General features: G+C 42.0%; 1 protein-coding gene across 1 annotated transcript; it reads left to right on the forward strand.

Annotated features, from left to right (window-relative positions):
* Nucleotides 1-5,026: 5,026 nt before the first annotated feature.
* LOC123166304 (ribose-phosphate pyrophosphokinase 2, chloroplastic) lies at nucleotides 5,027-8,984 on the forward strand. Its single transcript, XM_044584088.1, has 8 exons — nucleotides 5,027-5,264; nucleotides 5,339-5,533; nucleotides 5,900-6,148; nucleotides 6,631-6,774; nucleotides 6,903-7,067; nucleotides 7,369-7,438; nucleotides 7,534-7,615; nucleotides 8,548-8,984. The coding sequence occupies exons 1-8, from the start codon at nucleotides 5,145-5,147 to the stop codon at nucleotides 8,726-8,728; spliced, it is 1,206 nt and encodes a 401-aa protein (XP_044440023.1). The 5' UTR covers nucleotides 5,027-5,144; the 3' UTR covers nucleotides 8,729-8,984.
* The last annotated feature ends 8,125 nt before the right edge of the window (nucleotides 8,985-17,109 follow it).

A 17,109-nucleotide genomic window follows, 5' to 3' on the forward strand; every position in this document is an offset into this window, starting at 1 on the left:
TTCTTAAATATTCCATAAAAAATCCTCGTGGAGTTTCAACTCATTTGGAGATGTGCAGAATAGGTGGCTTGACGTAGCTTTTTCAGGTCCAGATTTCCAGCTATCGGAATTCTCCCTCTTGGTGTGTACCTTGTAAATTATGAGAGAAAAGGCATTAGAATTACTCCAAAAAACATTATTATGGATAAAAACATTATAAATAACAGTAAGAAAACATGATGCAAAATGGACGTATCAATAGTGCAACTTATTTGTGGCACTGCCGTTAAGTCATATTGGTGTAAAGCGCATGAAGAAACTCCATGCTGATGGGCTTTTGGAATCACTTGATTATGGATCACTTGATGCTTGCGAACCATGCCTCATGGGCAAGATGACTAAGACTCCGTTCTCCGGAACAATGGAGCGAGCAACGCACTTATCGGAAATAATACATACTGATGTATGCGGTCCAATGAGTGTTGATGCTTGCGGCGGGTATCGTTATTTTCAGACCTTCACATATGCTTTGAGCAGATATGGGTATATCTACTTGATGAAACATAAGTCTAAAACATTTGAAAATTTCAAAGAATTTCAGAGTGAAGTGGAAAATCATCGTAACAAGAAAATAAAGTTTCTACGATCTGATCGTGGAGGTGAATATTTGAGTTATGAGTTTGGTCTTCATTTGAAACAATGCAGAATAGTTTCACAACTCACTCCACCTGGAACACCACAGCGTAATGGTGTGTCCGAACGTCGTAATAGCACTTTATTAGATATGGTGCGGTCTATGATGTCTCTTACTGATCTACCGCTGTCGTTTTGGGGTTATGCTTTAGAGATGGCTGCATTCACGTTAAATAGGGCACCATCTAAATCCGTTGAGACAACACCATATGAACTGTGGTTTGGCAAGAAACCCAAGTTGTCGTTTCTTAAAGTTTGGGGTTGCGATGCTTATGTGAAAAAGCTTCAACCTGGTAAGCTCGAACCCAAATCGAAAAAATGTGTCTTCATAGGATACCCAAAGGAGACTGTTGGGTACACCTTCTATCACAGATCCGAATGCAAGATATTCGTTGCTAAGAATGGATCCTTTTTAGAGAAGGAGTTTCTCTCGAAAGAAGTGAGTGGGAGGAAAGTAGAACTTCATGAGGTAATTGTACCTTCTCCCGAATTGGAAAGTAGTCCATCACATAAATTAGTTCCAGTGATTCCTACACCAATTAGTGAGGAAGCTAATGATGATGATCATAAAACTTCCGATGAAGTTACTACTGAACCTCGTAGGTCAATCAAAGTAAGATCCGCACCAGAGTGGTACGGTAATCATGTTCTGGAAGTCATGTTACTTGACCATGACGAACCTACGAACTATGAGGAAGCGATGATGAGCCCAGATTCCGCGAAATGGCTAGAGGCCATGAAATCTGAGATGGGATCCATGTATGAGAACAAAGTGTGGACTTTGGTTGACTTGCCCGATGATCGGCAAGCCATAGAGAATAAATGGATCTTCAAGAAGAAGACTGACGCTAACGGTAATGTTACTGTATACAAAGCTTGACTTGTTGCGAAAGGTTTTCGACAAGTTCAAGGAGTTGACTACGATGAGACTTTCTCACCCGTAGCGACGCTTAAGTCTGTCCGAATCATGTTAGCAATTGCCACATTTTATGATTATGAAATTTGGCAAATGGATGTCAACAGTCCTTAATGGATATCTTAAAGAAGAGTTGTATATGATGCAACCAGAAGGTTTTGTCGATCCAAAAGGTGCTAACAAAGTGTGCAAGCTCCAGCGATCGATTTATGGACTGGTGCAAGCCTCTCGGAGTTGGAATATACGCTTTGATAGTGTGATCAAAGCATAAGGTTTTATACAGACTTTTGGAGAAGCCTGTATTTACAAGAAAGTGAGTGGGAGCTCTGTAGCATTTCTGATATTATATGTGGTTGACATATTGTTGATCGGAAATGACACTGAATTTCTGAATAGCATAAAAGGATACTTGAATAAGAATATTTCAATGAAAGACCTCGGTGAAGCTGCTTATATATTGGGCATCAAGATCTATAGAGATAGATCAAGACGCTTAATTGGACTTTCACAAAGCACGTACCTTGATAAAGTTTTGAAGAAGTTCAAAATGGATCAAGCAAAGAAAGGGTTCTTGCCTGTGTTACAAGGTGTGAAGTTGAGTCAAACTCAATGCCCGACCACTGCAGAAGATAGAGAGAAAATGAAAGTCATTCCCTATGCTTCAGCCATAGGTTCTATCAGGTATGCAATGCTGTGTACCAGACCTGATGTGTGCCTTGCTATTAGTTTAGCAGGGAGGTACCAACAAAGTAATCCATGAGTGGATCACCGGACAGCGGTCAAGAACATCCTGAAATACCTAAAAAGGACTAAGGACATGTTTCTCGTTCATGGAGGTGACAAAGAGCTCGTCGTAAACGGTTGCGTCGATGCAAGCTTTGACACTAATCCGGATGACTCTAAGTCACAAATCGGATACGTATTTGTATTGAATGGTGGAGCTGTAAGTTGGTGCAGTTCCAGACAGAGCGTCGTGGCGGGATCTACATGTGAAGCGGAGTACATAGCTGCTTCGAAAGCAGCAAATGAAGGAGTCTGGATGCAGGAGTTCATATCCGATCTAGGTGTCATACCTAGTGCATCGGGTCCAATGAAAATCTTTTGTGACAATACTGGTGCAATTGCCTTGGCAAAGGAATCCAGATTTCACAAGAGAACCAAGCACATCAAAAGACGCTTCAATTCCATCCGCGATCAAGTCAAGGAGGGAGACATAGAGATTTGCAAGATACATACGAATCTGAATATTGCAGACCCATTGACTAAGCCTCTCTCACGAGCAAAACATGATCAGCACCAAGACTCCATGGGTGTTAGAATCATTACTGTGTAATCTAGATTATTGACTCTAGTGCAAGTGGGAGACTGAAGGAAATATGCCCTAGAGGCAATAATAAAATTGTTATTTATATTTCCTTATATCATGATAAATGTTTATTATTCATGCTAGAATTGTATTAACAGGAAACTTAGTACATGTGTGAATACATAGACAAATAGAGTGTCCCTAGTATGCCTCTACTTGACTAGCTCGTTAATCAAAGATGGTTAAGTTTCCTAGCCATAGACATGTGTTGTCATTTGATGAACGGGATCACATCATTAGAGAATTATGTGATGGACAAGACCCATCCGTTAGCTTTGCACTATGATCGTTTAGTTTATTGCTATTGCTTTCTTCATGACTTATACATGTTCCTATGACTATGAGATTATGCAACTCCCGAATACCGGAGGAACACTTAGTGTGCTATCAAACGTCACAACGTAACTGGGTGATTATAAAGATGCTCTACAGGTGTCTCCGATGGTGTTTGTTGGGTTGGCATAGATCGAGATTAGGATTTGTCACTCCGTGTATCAGAGAGGTATCTCTGGGCCCTCTCGGTAATGCACATCACTATAAGCCTTGCAAGCAATGTGACTAATGAGTTAGTTACGGGATGATGCATTATGGAACGAGTAAAGAGACTTGCCGGTAACGAGATTGAACTAGGTATGATGATACCGACGATCGAATCTCGGGGAAGTAACATACCGATGAAAAAGGGAACAATGTATGTTGTTATGCGGTTTGACCGATAAAGATCTTCGTAGAATATGTAGGAACCAATATGAGCATCCAGGTTCCGCTATTGGTTATTGACTAGAGATGTGTCTCGGTCATGTGTACATAGTTCTCGAACCTGTAGGGTCCGCACGCTTAACGTTCGATGACGATTTGTATTATGAGTTATGTGATTTGATGTATCGAAGTTTGCTCGGAGTCCTGGATGAGATCACGGACATGACGAGGAGTCTCGAAATGGTCGAGACATAAAGATTGATATATTGGAAGGTTATGTTTAGACATCGAAATGGTTTCGGATAGGTTCAGGCATTTACCGGAGTACCGGGGGTTACCGAAACCCCCCGGGGGGTTAATGGGCCTTCATGGGCCCTAGTGGAAGAGAGGAGGCGGCGGCCAGGTGGAGGCGCGCGCCCCCAAGCCCAATTCGAATTGGACTAGGGTTGAGGAAGGGGGGGCGGCCCCCCTTTCCTTCTCTCCTCCTCCTCTTTCCCCCCTTCTCCTTGTGGGAATAGGAAAGGGGGGGGGCGAATCCTACTTGGACCGGGAGTCCAAGTAGGACCCCCCTGGCGCGCCACACCTTGGCCGGCCTCCTCTTCCCCTCCTCCTTTATATACGTGGGAGGGGGGCACCCCAAAGACACACCAAAGTTTCTCTTAGCAGTGTGCGGTGCCCCCTCCATAGTTACACACCTCGTTCATATCGTCGTAGTGCTTAGGCGAAGCCCTGCGCCGGTAAACTTCATCATCACCGTCGCCACGCCGTCGTGCTGACGGAACTCTCCCTCGGCCTCAACTGGATCAAGAGTTCGAGATACGTCACCGAGCTGAACGTGTGCTGGTCGCGGAGGTGCCGTACGTTCGGGATCGGTTGGATCGCGAAGACGTTCGACTACATCAACCACGTTACTAAACGCTTTCACTTTCGGTTTACGAGGGTACGTGGACACACTCTTCCGCGCTCGTTGCTATGCATCTCCTAGATGGATCTTGCGTGATCGTAGAATTTTTTTTGAAATACTGCGTTCCCCAACAATTTTTTATCTGTAGTTTTTGTGTGTGGGGTTTATGTATAGAATGTTAAACTAAAATGAATTCAACATAACAGACTTTAGCAAGCACAAATTGACCGCACACGTTTATCTCAAGCAACTGTTTACAGTTTTATCTTTTATCATCAATCTTTTCCAAAGTTACGGCCGCCAATTTATTCTCTTCCCAATTAACGGGTCGCACCACTTTTAGCGAGGAAACGTGCCGAAAGCAAGGAGTTAACGCGCAATCGCCATTGGCATCACGGCGAATGGAGGGGCGGCTACGAGGAAGCAAGATTCTATATAAACCCCACCCGTAAATAGCCCGGCTCGAGCCGAGGACAGGACAGAGACCACGGACCACCGCGCCACCGCCCCCGACTCCCGAGGGCCCGGACTCCGACAAGCGCCCGCCCGCCCGCCCATCACTCCTCTTCCCCGAACCCTAGCCTCCCATGGCGGCTACCGCGGCGGCGTCGCGCTCCTCCTCCCTGCTCCTCTCCCGCCGCCACGGCGCGTCCTTGTCCTCCTCCTCGTCGGCGTCCCGCGCCGGCGCCTCCCGCCTCCGCGCGCCGGTGAGCGTTCGGTCCCGCTCGTCGCTGGCCCTGGCTGCGGGGTTGTGATTTTTATCTTTTTGGGTTGCGCGCAGAGGTGCGTGCTCGGGACGGCGGAGCAGCTGCGGGTGGTCGAGGCGGGGAAGCCGGTGGGCGGGGCCGACCCGTGGGCCGCGGCCTGGACGCCCAAGACGCCCGCGCAGGAGGCCAGGCTCGCCGCGCTGCCGCAGGAGGCGCGCGACTCCAGGCTCAAGATCTTCTCCGGCACCGCCAACCGCCCGCTCGCGCAGGTGGGGTTCCTGTCCCGCCGCTCCCTGTCCCCTGTCCCCGAAAAGAAAATAAAAAAGCACCTTTTTATCCGATTTGTAGCAGTATGGGGGTCTGATTCGTACTGGTTGGACAGGAATAATTTCAGAATTCAATAATAATTTCTTGATTGCATTTGAGTTCGGCCCTTTTTAGATGACGAAAGGGAAAGGGGTTTGCGCCGTCGCCGCAGTTGCAATGCTGCCACTCAAGAATATACACCCAAAACCTATCAGACGTTTACACTTTATTTTATGATTGTCTGTATGTGCCATCATTCAATGCGTTGGCGATTACGACCTATTTGGCTTGTACTTCTAAAATGTATGACTTTTTGTATATTGCGTCAGGAAATTGCTTCTTATCTGGGCGTAGACCTTGGCAAGATCCTTATCAAGCGCTTTGCTGATGGAGAAATCTACGTGCAACTGCAAGAGAGTGTGAGGGGCTGTGATGTCTTCTTGGTGCAGCCCACTTGCTCTCCTGTCAATGAAAACCTCATGGAGCTCTTCATCATGATTGATGCATGTCGGCGGGCCTCAGCGCGATCTATTACCGTTGTCATTCCGTACTTTGGATATGCCAGAGCAGACAGAAAGGTATGGCCAAATGATTAAACTGGCTGATTGCTTTTGAAAAAAGTTGGTGTATTGTTGTAACCAAGCTGTGAAGTACCAGATTTATTTAACTGGATTTGCTTCTTCCCAGCTCATGATATATAATTACAGACCCGTTCAACGAAAAACGATATCTAATTGCCCTGTCAATTTTTTTCCCGTGTCAATGCAACTGAATGGGATATCCACATACTGAGATTTTCCTTGTAAAGATTTTTATTAATTTAGTGTATTTTACTTCTTGCCCTGCTGGTTCTTCTATTCTAAGGACTTGTTTGGCGAACCAACTTCTCTTATGGACACCTTATTTGGTCATTGTTTGGCATACTTAATACCGACCAGTTAAATGTTGAAAGGGGGAGGAGTTTAAAGTTGAATATTGCCCTCAATTGGTGAATATGTTCTGCCCCCTTTGTGCGATGTGCGAAAATTTTGTATGCTGACTTATTTCTTTTGTAATGCAGGCTCAAGGACGTGAGGCAATTACTGCCAAACTGGCTGCAAATTTACTCACGGAAGCTGGCAGTGACCGTGTCATTGTATGTGATATGCATTCTGCACAAGCATTGGGATACTTCGATATTCCTGTGGACCATATATATGGACAGGTACTGTTAACAGAACAGGAAGGAACACTTCCTTCACAATGTATAAATACTGTCTTCCCTTTCGAAGAAGTTTCTTAGCTGAACTTGAGTTGATAAACTGTTAGTGAACACATCTTCTTTTTATGTAGCCTGTGATTCTGGATTACCTTGCTAGCAAGACAATTTCTAAGGATCTTGTGGTTGTTTCTCCTGATGTGGGTGGTGTTGTTAGAGCACGTGCCTTTGCCAAGAAATTGTCTGACGCCCCTTTAGCTATTGTTGACAAAAGAAGACAGGGTCACAATCTGTCAGAGGTAAGAATCGATTTTTTTGGAGTGTATCTATTCTATTTTTTCATCAGTTCTTACATGCACACATTTCAGTTTTAGTTCTACTCTTATTACAGCATAGTGTTAAACATGTGCCCTAATAGAACTAGAAATAACATATAACCTTTTTATCAGCCGATTATTAATTAGCTGGATGCTTTATTTCATTTTACAAAGCCATACACCTCTTGACTCCTTGACTAAGCAGCAACCACATATATTCATGAAGTGATTGTGTGAAAATGGTAGATTATAATTTCAAATTCCTATCTGTGATCACCTGCAGGTCATGCACTTAATTGGTGATGTGAAGGGGAAAGTTGCTATCATGGTTGATGACATGATTGACACAGCGGGTTAGCAATATTTTCTTCGTTGGTGTTGGACTGAAATTTAACATACTTTGTTGTGTGTTCTTTGTCATTTAGCCCCACTTTTTTCTTCAAAACAGGGACAATTACTAGCGGAGCAGCATTGTTAAAACAGGAGGGAGCAGAGGCTGTTTATGCTTGTTGCACACATGCTGTCCTCAGGTTTGAATTTCGATAGTTACTTTATTCCTTATAATTATAATTTAGCATTGATATTATTAGTCTATTGCAGACAACTCACACAATATAGTGCTTTGTTGTTGATTCTATCATATGACTATGCAAACTGAGACACGACTGGTGAAATCCTTGCATTTGTCCTTGATTCCTGCTAAGCGTAACCATGAAGTTATATAAGTTCGAGAAACTATGAGATTCTACTTGCGGCACACATGGACAATAAGCTAGTATTTTTAGACAAATAGTGTCTTGACAAGGTAGTCAGAAAATATCAGTTTCCTAGCTAATTTTCTTTGACCATGGATTTTCTAGTTCAGTATAGGATAAATTTAACTTTTCAGTGAGTTTGTTTTTTCTTGGGGTTTCTCTGTTTCCTTATTATTATTAAAGTTGCCGTGAAAATGAAGTTGGCAAAGTCTGTTACTCTTTTGGTAATACAGTATATTTAGATAAACCCCATTGCATTTGTTATTAATTTGTGAAATCCATCTTTTTGCAACATGATTAAAAAAAAACAAGTACACAGAAGGGGCACAATGATACAATTGTTATAAACCACTGGAATGCCAAACGGAGTATAATTGAATCCAATTCATTCGTATGCTGGGCATTTTGACATCCTGTGTACTTTGATGCGGGGAGAGATCTCAGGGTCAATCTTGATTCTTACCTCCGTTGGTATGCATGCTTGACAAAAGTTTACTTGAAACAAAAATGCGAGTGTAAAGTTGACCATAATAAATAATAATTGAATGCATGTATGATGTTCATTAATATAGTAACATAAAGTAGCTTGATTTTTAAATTTAGCATGACGCTGGGGTCGATTTCGGTTGCGACTATTGCTGTCTTCTATTCTCTATTGTTTGGCAAAAGCGGGCCACCCTTTTCCACTAATGCCATTTACTTTGCAGCCCACCTGCAATTGAAAGGCTTTCTGGAGGCATCTTTGAGGAAGTTATAGTTACGAACTCCATCCTGCTACCAGAGGACAAATGCTTCCCTCAGCTGACAGTGCTCTCCATGGCAAACCTTGTAGCAGAAACTATCTGGCATGTTCACCGCGACGGCTCAGTGAGCAGCATCTTCCAATAACGGCGAGCATCTTCTTACATTTGGGTGGTATAGAGAAGGCACCGGATGCTTGTGCCATTGGTGTAGGAATCAATTTTGGTGACATGACAAATAAAGTTGCATTGCCGTGCAGGCATTGTACTTGTACCGGATGATCAATTTTGCGTCAACACCTAGTCAAGGGTGTTTAGTTTCTGATCCGCGTCTTGACATAAGCTTTCTCGTAGTAAAAAATATGACTCATGGCACTTATTCGAAGGAATTGATACTGTTGGAATGTCCCATTTGCCACCGACCAAGGAACGGCAAATTGGTTGTCGCCAAAGATCTATGCTTTGTGTTTGTCCTTTTTATTTTGGGCAATTGTTGCAGGGTCTGTGTTTCACGTTTTCCATTGTATATATTCATGTGGCCACTCACCTCTCTCATTTCTGAGTAAAGAAAAGAAATAACTTGTGGGATCATGAACAGATGTTGACATGAGAAAGGGATTCACAGTGCAATATGAAGTTTTGTTAGCCGCGAGCACAGGGCAGCCATTAGGAAAGTGGCTCCTGTAGCTTGTTTACAAAGAAAACGGTCAAGTTGAGGCCGGATTCTCCAATGACCCGGGGAGCTTTGAAGGTTCCTGGGCTCCTCGCAGGTGCTGCTGAAGCCAGTGCGTGAATGACTGAAAAAAGTGGCGTCCAGGAGATTTAAGTGGCCAATTCCTACTGGACGCACGAGATCAAATACTGCATAGGATATGGTTGCTCGCTGCCCTGCAACCGTTAGAGGCTGACCCAGTGCTGTCGCTGGCTCGCTGTGGATCCCTAGCAGCTGCCCAGGATTGTGGTTGTGCTGACTTTCCCACGTTCTCATGGCATCGACATTACGAGTGAGGCTGCGACGTACTCCCTCCGTCCCATAATATAAGAGCATTTTTGATACTACACTAATGCCAAAAAATTCTTATATTATGAGACGGAGGAAGTACTAGATAATAACGATGGGACGTTGAACGTTAGCGTGCTTCACTATGACTATGATTCACTTTTGTGAAGCGCGCCCTGTAGAGATGCAAGCTACTCTCTCCGTCCCATAATATAAGAGCGTTTTTGACACTAGTGTAGTGTAAAAAACGCTTTTATATTATGGGACAGAGAGAGTAGTTGGGAGGCCATTGATTTCAGATGGCTCCTTTTCCTATCCGACCTACATGAGCTTGCCCGTGAAGCTTGCCTTTTTATTTCCCTCTATTTCTCCGGCTACACTTCTCACATAGTTAGACAATTTTTTTCATGTTGGCTTGCTCCAAGTAACATACTACTATTTATCGTGGAAACCATCGGCTAGACAACCACTCTCCCATTGAGATCACAATGATGCTCAAATGTACTAGATCATAACTTGAGATTTATGTTAGTCACCAACCATTAGGCGGATTGTCCATAAGGTAGGTCTACGGCCCTCCGCAAGTTCACCTTGGTAGGCTCTTTATGCTTGTTGCACACATGATGTCCTTATGCTTGAATTTCTACTAAGTTCACATTAGTGCCTTTTGTTTTGTCTTTCCCGACCATATGCAAACTGAGACACCACTGATAAAATAATGGGATAGGTTCTTGGTTTCTGCTAAGCGTAACTGTTTAGTTATACAAGTCTGAGAAACTATGAGATTCTACTTGTGGCCCACGTAGACAAGAAGCTAGTGTTTTTTACTTTTCTTTAGACAAGAGGAGTCTCACAAATATCAGATTCGTAGCTAATTTCTTTTGATCACAAATTTTCTAGTTAAGTATGGGTTTGATTTCTTTTTTTACTTTTATAGTAGTGAGTTTGTATTTTTATTGGTGTTTCTTGATTTCCTTATTATTATTAGAGTTGCTGCGAAAATGAAGTTCACAAAGTTGATTACTCGTTTGGTAAGACAGAGTAAACTTAGTAAAACCCTATCACCTTTGTTATCATAATTTGTGGAATCCATCCTTTTGCAACCTGATTATAAGAAAAAAAAGTAAACAGAAGAGGCAGAACAAAACAAAATTGTTATGAACCTCTGGAATGCAAATGGATTATAAATGAATCTGAGTCATTCAGATGCTATCCTGGGCATTGACATCCTGTGTATTTTGACGCAGGAACAGACCTCGGGGAGAATCTTGACTTTTATCTCCGTTGTTGTGCATGCTTGACTAAGGTTTACTTGAAATAAAAGTGTATGAGTAAAGTTGACCATGCTAAATAACTGAATACAAGTCGGATCTCGGTAAGATGGTAACATACAGTTGCTTGACTTCACAAATTAGCATGGCATTGGGGTTGATTCTATTTGTGACTATTGCTCTCTTTCTATTCTCCATTGTTTTGTGCAGTAACATACCCCAATAGTGAACATACTCTCACTCTTTTCCACTAACGCAATTGACTTTGTAGCCCACCTGCAATTGAAAGGCTTTCCATGGGCATCTTTGAGGAAGTTATAGTGACGAACTTCATCCTGCTAAGAGGACAAATGCTTCCCCTCAACCGACGGTATCTTTTCCCAACACACATCTGTAGGGAATCCAGTGTCGTGGTGTAGTGCACCGCGGTGGCTTAGTGAGAAGCATGTTCCAATAACGGCAAGCATCTTCTTACATTTGGGTGGAATAGAGAAGGCAACAGATCGTTGTGCCATTAGTGTAGGAACCAATTTTCAGTGACATGACAATAAAGTTGCATTGCCGTGTAGGCATCGTACTTGTTCGGGTGATACATTTTTCAGCAACTCCTAGTAAAGGGTCTTTAGTTTCTGACCTGTGTCTTGACAAAAGCTCTCTTGTAGTCAAAAAACATGTCTTATGTCTGTTGTAGCTATTCGAAGGAATTTATATTATCGGAATGTCCCATTGACCATTGACTAAGGAATGAAAAATTGGTTATCGCCAAGGATCTATGCTTTGTGTTTGTCCTTTTTATTATTTTGAGCGATTGTTACATAGATTTTGGGTTTCATGCTTCCATTATATATATTCAGCTGGCCACTCGCCTCTCTCATTTTTGAGTAAATAAAGGAATAATTTGTGGGATCATGAGCAGATTTTGACATAAAAAAGGGATTCACACTACAATATGAAGGTATTTAGCCGCCAAGACAGGGCATTGATATGTCTCCGTCGTATCTATAATTTTTTATTGTTTCATGCCAATATTATTCAACTTTCATATACTTTTGGCAACTTTTTATATTATTTTTGGGACTAACATATTGATCCAGTGCCCAGTGCTAGTTCCTGTTTGTTGCCTGTTTTATATTTCGCAGAAACCCAATATCAAACGGAGTCCAAACGGGATAAAAACGAACGGAGAATTATTTTGGAATATTTATGATTTTTGGGAAGTAAAATCAACGCGAGACGGTGCCCGAGGGGGCCACGAGGCAGGGGGGCGTGCCCCGGGGGGCAGGCGCGCCCTGGACCCTCGTGGGCACCCCGTAAGGCGGTGGATGCTCTTCTTCGGCCGCAAGAAAGCTAATTTTTAGGAAAAAATCATGGCGAAGATTTCAGTCCAATCGGAGTTACGGATCTCCGGATATAAAAGAAACGGTGAAATGGCAGCAGAACAGAACGCATAAACAGAGAGAGACAGATCCAATCTCGGAGGGGCTCTCGCCCCTCCCACGCCATGGAGACCATGGACCAGAGGGGAAACCCTTCTCCCATCTAGGGAGAAGGTCAAGGAAGAAGAAGAAGGCCCCCCCCCCCCTCTTCCCTTCTCTTCCGGTGGCGCCGGAACGCTGCCGTGGCCACCATCATCATCACCGCAATCTTCACCAACAACTTCACCGCCATCATCACCAACTCTTCCCCCCTCTATGCAGCGGTGTAACCTCTCTCTTACCCTCTGTAATCTCTACTTAAACATGGTGCTCAACACTATATATTATTTCCCAATGATGTATGGCTATCCTATGATGTTTGGGTAGATCCGTTTTGTCCTATGGGCTATTTGACGATCAAGATTAGTTTGAGTTGCATGTTTTATTATTGGTGCTGTCCTATGGTGCTCTCCGTGTCGCGCAAGCGTGAGGGATCCCCGCTGTAGGGTTTGCAATATGTTCATGATTTGCTTATGGTGGGTGGCGTGAGTGACAGAAGCACAGACCCGAGTAAGTAGGTTGTTTGCGTATGGGATAAAGAGGACTTGATGCTTTAATGCTATGGTTGGGTTTTACCTTAATGATCTTTAGTAGTTGCGGATGCTTGCTAGAGTTCCAATCATAAGTGCATATGATCCAAGTAGAGAAAGTATGTTAGCTTATGCCTCTCCCTCAAATAAAATTGCAATAATGATTACCGGTCTAGTTATCCATTGCCTAGGGACAAATAACTTTCTCGTGACAAAAAGCTCTTTACTAAAACTAATTTAGTTGTGTCTTTATCTAAACAGCCCCTAGCTTTTATTTACGCGCTCTTTATTATCTTGCAAACCTATCCAAAAACACCTACAAAGTACTTCTAGTTTCATACTTGTTCTAGGTAAAGCGAACGTGAAGCGTGCGTAGAGTTGTATCGGTGGTCGATAGAACTTGAGGGAATATTTGTTCTACCTTTAGCTCCTCGTTGGGTTCGACACTCTTACTTATCGAAAGAGGCTACAATTGATCCCCTATACTTGTGGGTTATCAAGACCTTTTTCTGGCGCCGTTGCCGGGGAGCAATAGCGTGGGGTTGATATTCTCGTGTGTGCTTGTTTGCTTTATCACTAAGTAATTTTTATTTGCTGTTCTTAGTTGTTTTCTATCTTTAGTTATGGGTAGGAACCGCAAAATACCAAAAAAATTAGTTGTACCTACTGAACCAATGGTTGAAGAACCACTCAAAATCTATCACACTCCTGAAGCTTATTACTTGGATGATCTTCGATCCCTATGTGCTCGTGCTGAAACCCCAACTAGCTTAGTTGAGGGCAAATCTTTAGATGAGCATGCTTGTTATGTGCGACACCGCATATCTGAAAAAGGAAAACTTTTACCGGGTCAAATTCATCGTTTGCAATGCTATGCTTGGAATTTATGTGAAAATATGATTTTACTTGTTGTTCTGAAACCCCTAAGAAACACCTTCCCTACCAATGTGAGTTTAGTGATAATGGCATCGTATCTTCGTATGCTAAGGGTGTTTATAATTACTATGATGTGCAACAAATTGAAGAATTTGTTGCTTTTAAGGGTGCTTACGAAATTGCTTCTTTGATTGAAAAGTATGGTGCTACTCTTTACAAATCTGAAAATTTTGCCATACTTAAATATTGCTATGATAATTATGCTTCTAATGCGTATATTGAACCATATATTGAGGACTACTCCGCTGTCCAATAAGAGACTAATATTTTACAGGAATCTATGGAAGAAGAAATTGATGAAACTTTGAGCTCATTGGATGAAAAAGATGAGGAGGAGAGCGAAGAACAAAAGGAGGAAGAACGGATTAGCTACCCGTGCCCACCTTCTAATGAGAGTAACTCTTCAACTCATACATTGTTTAATTTCCCTTCGTGCTTACCGAAGGATGATTGCTATCATGATTGTTATGACCCCGTTGATTCTTTTGAAATATCCCTTTTTGATGATGCTTGCTATGCTTGTGGCCAAGATGCCAATATGAATTATGCTTATGGAGATGAACTTGCTATAGTTCCTTATGTTAAACATGAAATTGTTTCTATTGCACCCACACATGATAGTCCTATTATCTTTTTGAATTCTCCCGACTACACTATATCGGAGAAGTTTGCACTTATTAAGGATTATATTGATGGGTTGCCTTTTACCGTTGCACATGATGATTTTGATGAATATAATATGCATGTGCTTGCTGCTCCTACTTGCAATTATTACGAGAGAGGAACTATATCTCCACCTCTCTATGTTTCCAACACGATAAAATTGCAAGAAACTGTTTATACTATGCATTGGCCTTTACTATGTGTGCATGAATTGTTCTTTTATGACATGCCGATGCATAGGAAGAGAGTTAGACTTCGTCATTGCTTGATATATGTTGCTTTCTGCTCACTACTAAATGTCAAATCATTGCTAATTAAAATTGGTTTTGATATACCCTGGGATCCGGGTGGATTCACTACTTAAGCACTATATGCCTAGCTTAATGGCTTTAAAGAAAGCGCTGCCAGGGAGACAACCCGGAAGTTTTAGAGAGTCATTTATTTATGTTGAGTGCTTTTATATAGTTTAAAAACAAAAAAATAAAGAGGGGAACCCAAAACTTTTCAAAAAGGAAAGTGAAAGTGAAAGAGACAAGCATTGTTGAAGTGGGGGAGCTCCTTGAACTTTGTTCATGCTCACGGAAACTTTGTGAATCTTGATTATAGAATTTTTTTAATAAAAATAATTATCCCCTTGTATAATTCCATTGTATTATAAAAATAATGTGCCAAGGTTTGCCTTTAGGATGTTTACAATGCTTGTTGGTTTGTGCGGTGCAGGACAGAAACTTTGGCTGTAGTGCTCGATTTTTAATTTTTTTACTGGAACGTCGAATGGTTCTGAAACTTTTTGCACTATCTTTCTATACAAATTGTTTATTTTTCCTAATTTTGGCAGAATTTTTCAAGTATCAGAAGTATGGTGAATGTTTAGATTATTACAGACTGTTCTGTTTTAGACAGATTCTGTTTTTGATGCATAGTTTGCTTGTTTTGATGAAACTATCGATTTATATCATTGGATTAAGCCATGCAAAAGTTATATTACAGTAGACACAATGCAAAAACAAAATATGAATTGGTTTGCAACAGTACTTAGAGTAGTGATTTGCTTTATTATACTAACGGATCTTACCGAGTCTTCTGTTGAAGTTTTGTGTGGATGAAGTGTTCGATGATCGAGGATGTCTCGATGTGAGAAGAAGGAAGAGAGGCAAGAGCGCAAGCTTGGGGATGCCCGAGGCACCCCAAGTAAATATTCAAGGAGACTCAAGCGTCTAAGCTTGGGGATGCCCCGGAAGGCATCCCCTCTTTCTTCAACAAGTATCGGTATGTTTTCGGATTCGTTTCGTTCCTGCGATATGTGCAATCTTGGAGCGTCTTTTGCATTTAGTTTTTTTTTCTTTTATGCACCATGCTGGTATGAGATAGTCCATGGTTGATTTATAGAATGCTCTTTGCACTTCACTTAAATCTTTTGAGTATGGCTTTATAAAATGCTTCATGTGATTCACTTATATCATTTGAAGTTTGGGTTGCCTGTTTCTCTTCACATAGAAAACCGCCATTTGTAGAATGCTCTTTTCCTTCACTTATATTTGTTAGAGTGTGGGCATATCTTTTGTAGAAAGAATTAAACTCTCTTGCTTCACTTATATCTATTTAGAGAGATGACAGGAACTGGTCATTCACATGGTTAGTCATAAAATCCTACATAAAACTTGTAGATCACTGAATATGATATGTTTGATTCCTTGCAATAGTTTTGCAATATAAAGATGGTGATACTAGAGTCATGCTAGTGGGTAGTTGTGGATTAGTAGAAATACTTGTGTTGAGGTTTGTGATTCCCTTAGCATGCACGTATGGTGAACCGTTATGTAACGAAGTCGGAGCATGATTTATTTATTGATTGTCTTCCTTATGAGTGGCGGTCGGGGACGAGCGATGGTCTTTTCCTACCAATCTATCCCCCTAGGGGCATGCATAGTAGTACTTTGCTTCGAGGGCTAATAAACTTTTGCAATAAGTATATGAGTTCTTTATGACTAATGTTGAGTCCATGGATTATACGCACTCTCACCCTTCCATCATTGCTAGCCTCTTCGGCACCGTGCATTGCCCTTTCTCACCTTGAGAGTTGGTGCAAACTTCGCCGGTGCATCCAAACCCCGTGATACGATACGCTCTATCACACATAAGCCTCATTATATCTTCCTCAAAACAGCCACCGTACCTACCTATCATGGCATTTCCATAGCCATTCCGAGATATATTGCCATGCAACTTCCATCATCATCATATACATGACTTGAGCATTTATTGTCATATTGCTTTGCATGATCGTAAGATAGCTAGCATGATGTTTTCATGGCTTGTCCGTTTTTTGATGTCATTGCTATGCTAGATCGTTGCACATCCCGGTACACTGCCGGAGGCATTCATATAGAGTCATATCTTTGTTCTAGTATCGAGTCGTAAGTAAATAAAAGTGTGATGATCATCATTATTAGAGCATTGCCCCAGTGAGGAAAGGATGATGGAGACTATGATTCCCCCACAAGTCGGGATGAGACTCCATACGAAAAAATAAAAATATAAAAAGGAGAAAGGCCAAAAAAAGAGAAGGCCCAGAAAAGAGAAAAAAAAACAAAAAAATAGAGAAAAAGAGAGAAGGGGCAATGTTACTATCCTTTCACCGCACTTGTGCTTCA

The sequence above is a fragment of the Triticum aestivum genome, chromosome 7D, assembly GCF_018294505.1.
Source record: "Triticum aestivum cultivar Chinese Spring chromosome 7D, IWGSC CS RefSeq v2.1, whole genome shotgun sequence".
Classification (NCBI taxonomy): domain Eukaryota; kingdom Viridiplantae; phylum Streptophyta; class Magnoliopsida; order Poales; family Poaceae; genus Triticum; species Triticum aestivum.

What these genes read in the sequence shown, in the direction of transcription:
- LOC123166304 (XM_044584088.1), top strand. Translation starts at nt 5,145, where the DNA reads ATGGCGGCTACCGCGGCGGCGTCGCGCTCCTCCTCCCTGCTCCTCTCC. An exon ending in CCAACCGCCCGCTCGCGCAG is followed by an intron (nt 5,534 to 5,899) that starts GTGGGGTTCCTG and finishes ATATTGCGTCAG; the next exon opens with GAAATTGCTTCTTATCTGGG. An exon ending in ATGCCAGAGCAGACAGAAAG is followed by an intron (nt 6,149 to 6,630) that starts GTATGGCCAAAT and finishes TTTGTAATGCAG; the next exon opens with GCTCAAGGACGTGAGGCAAT.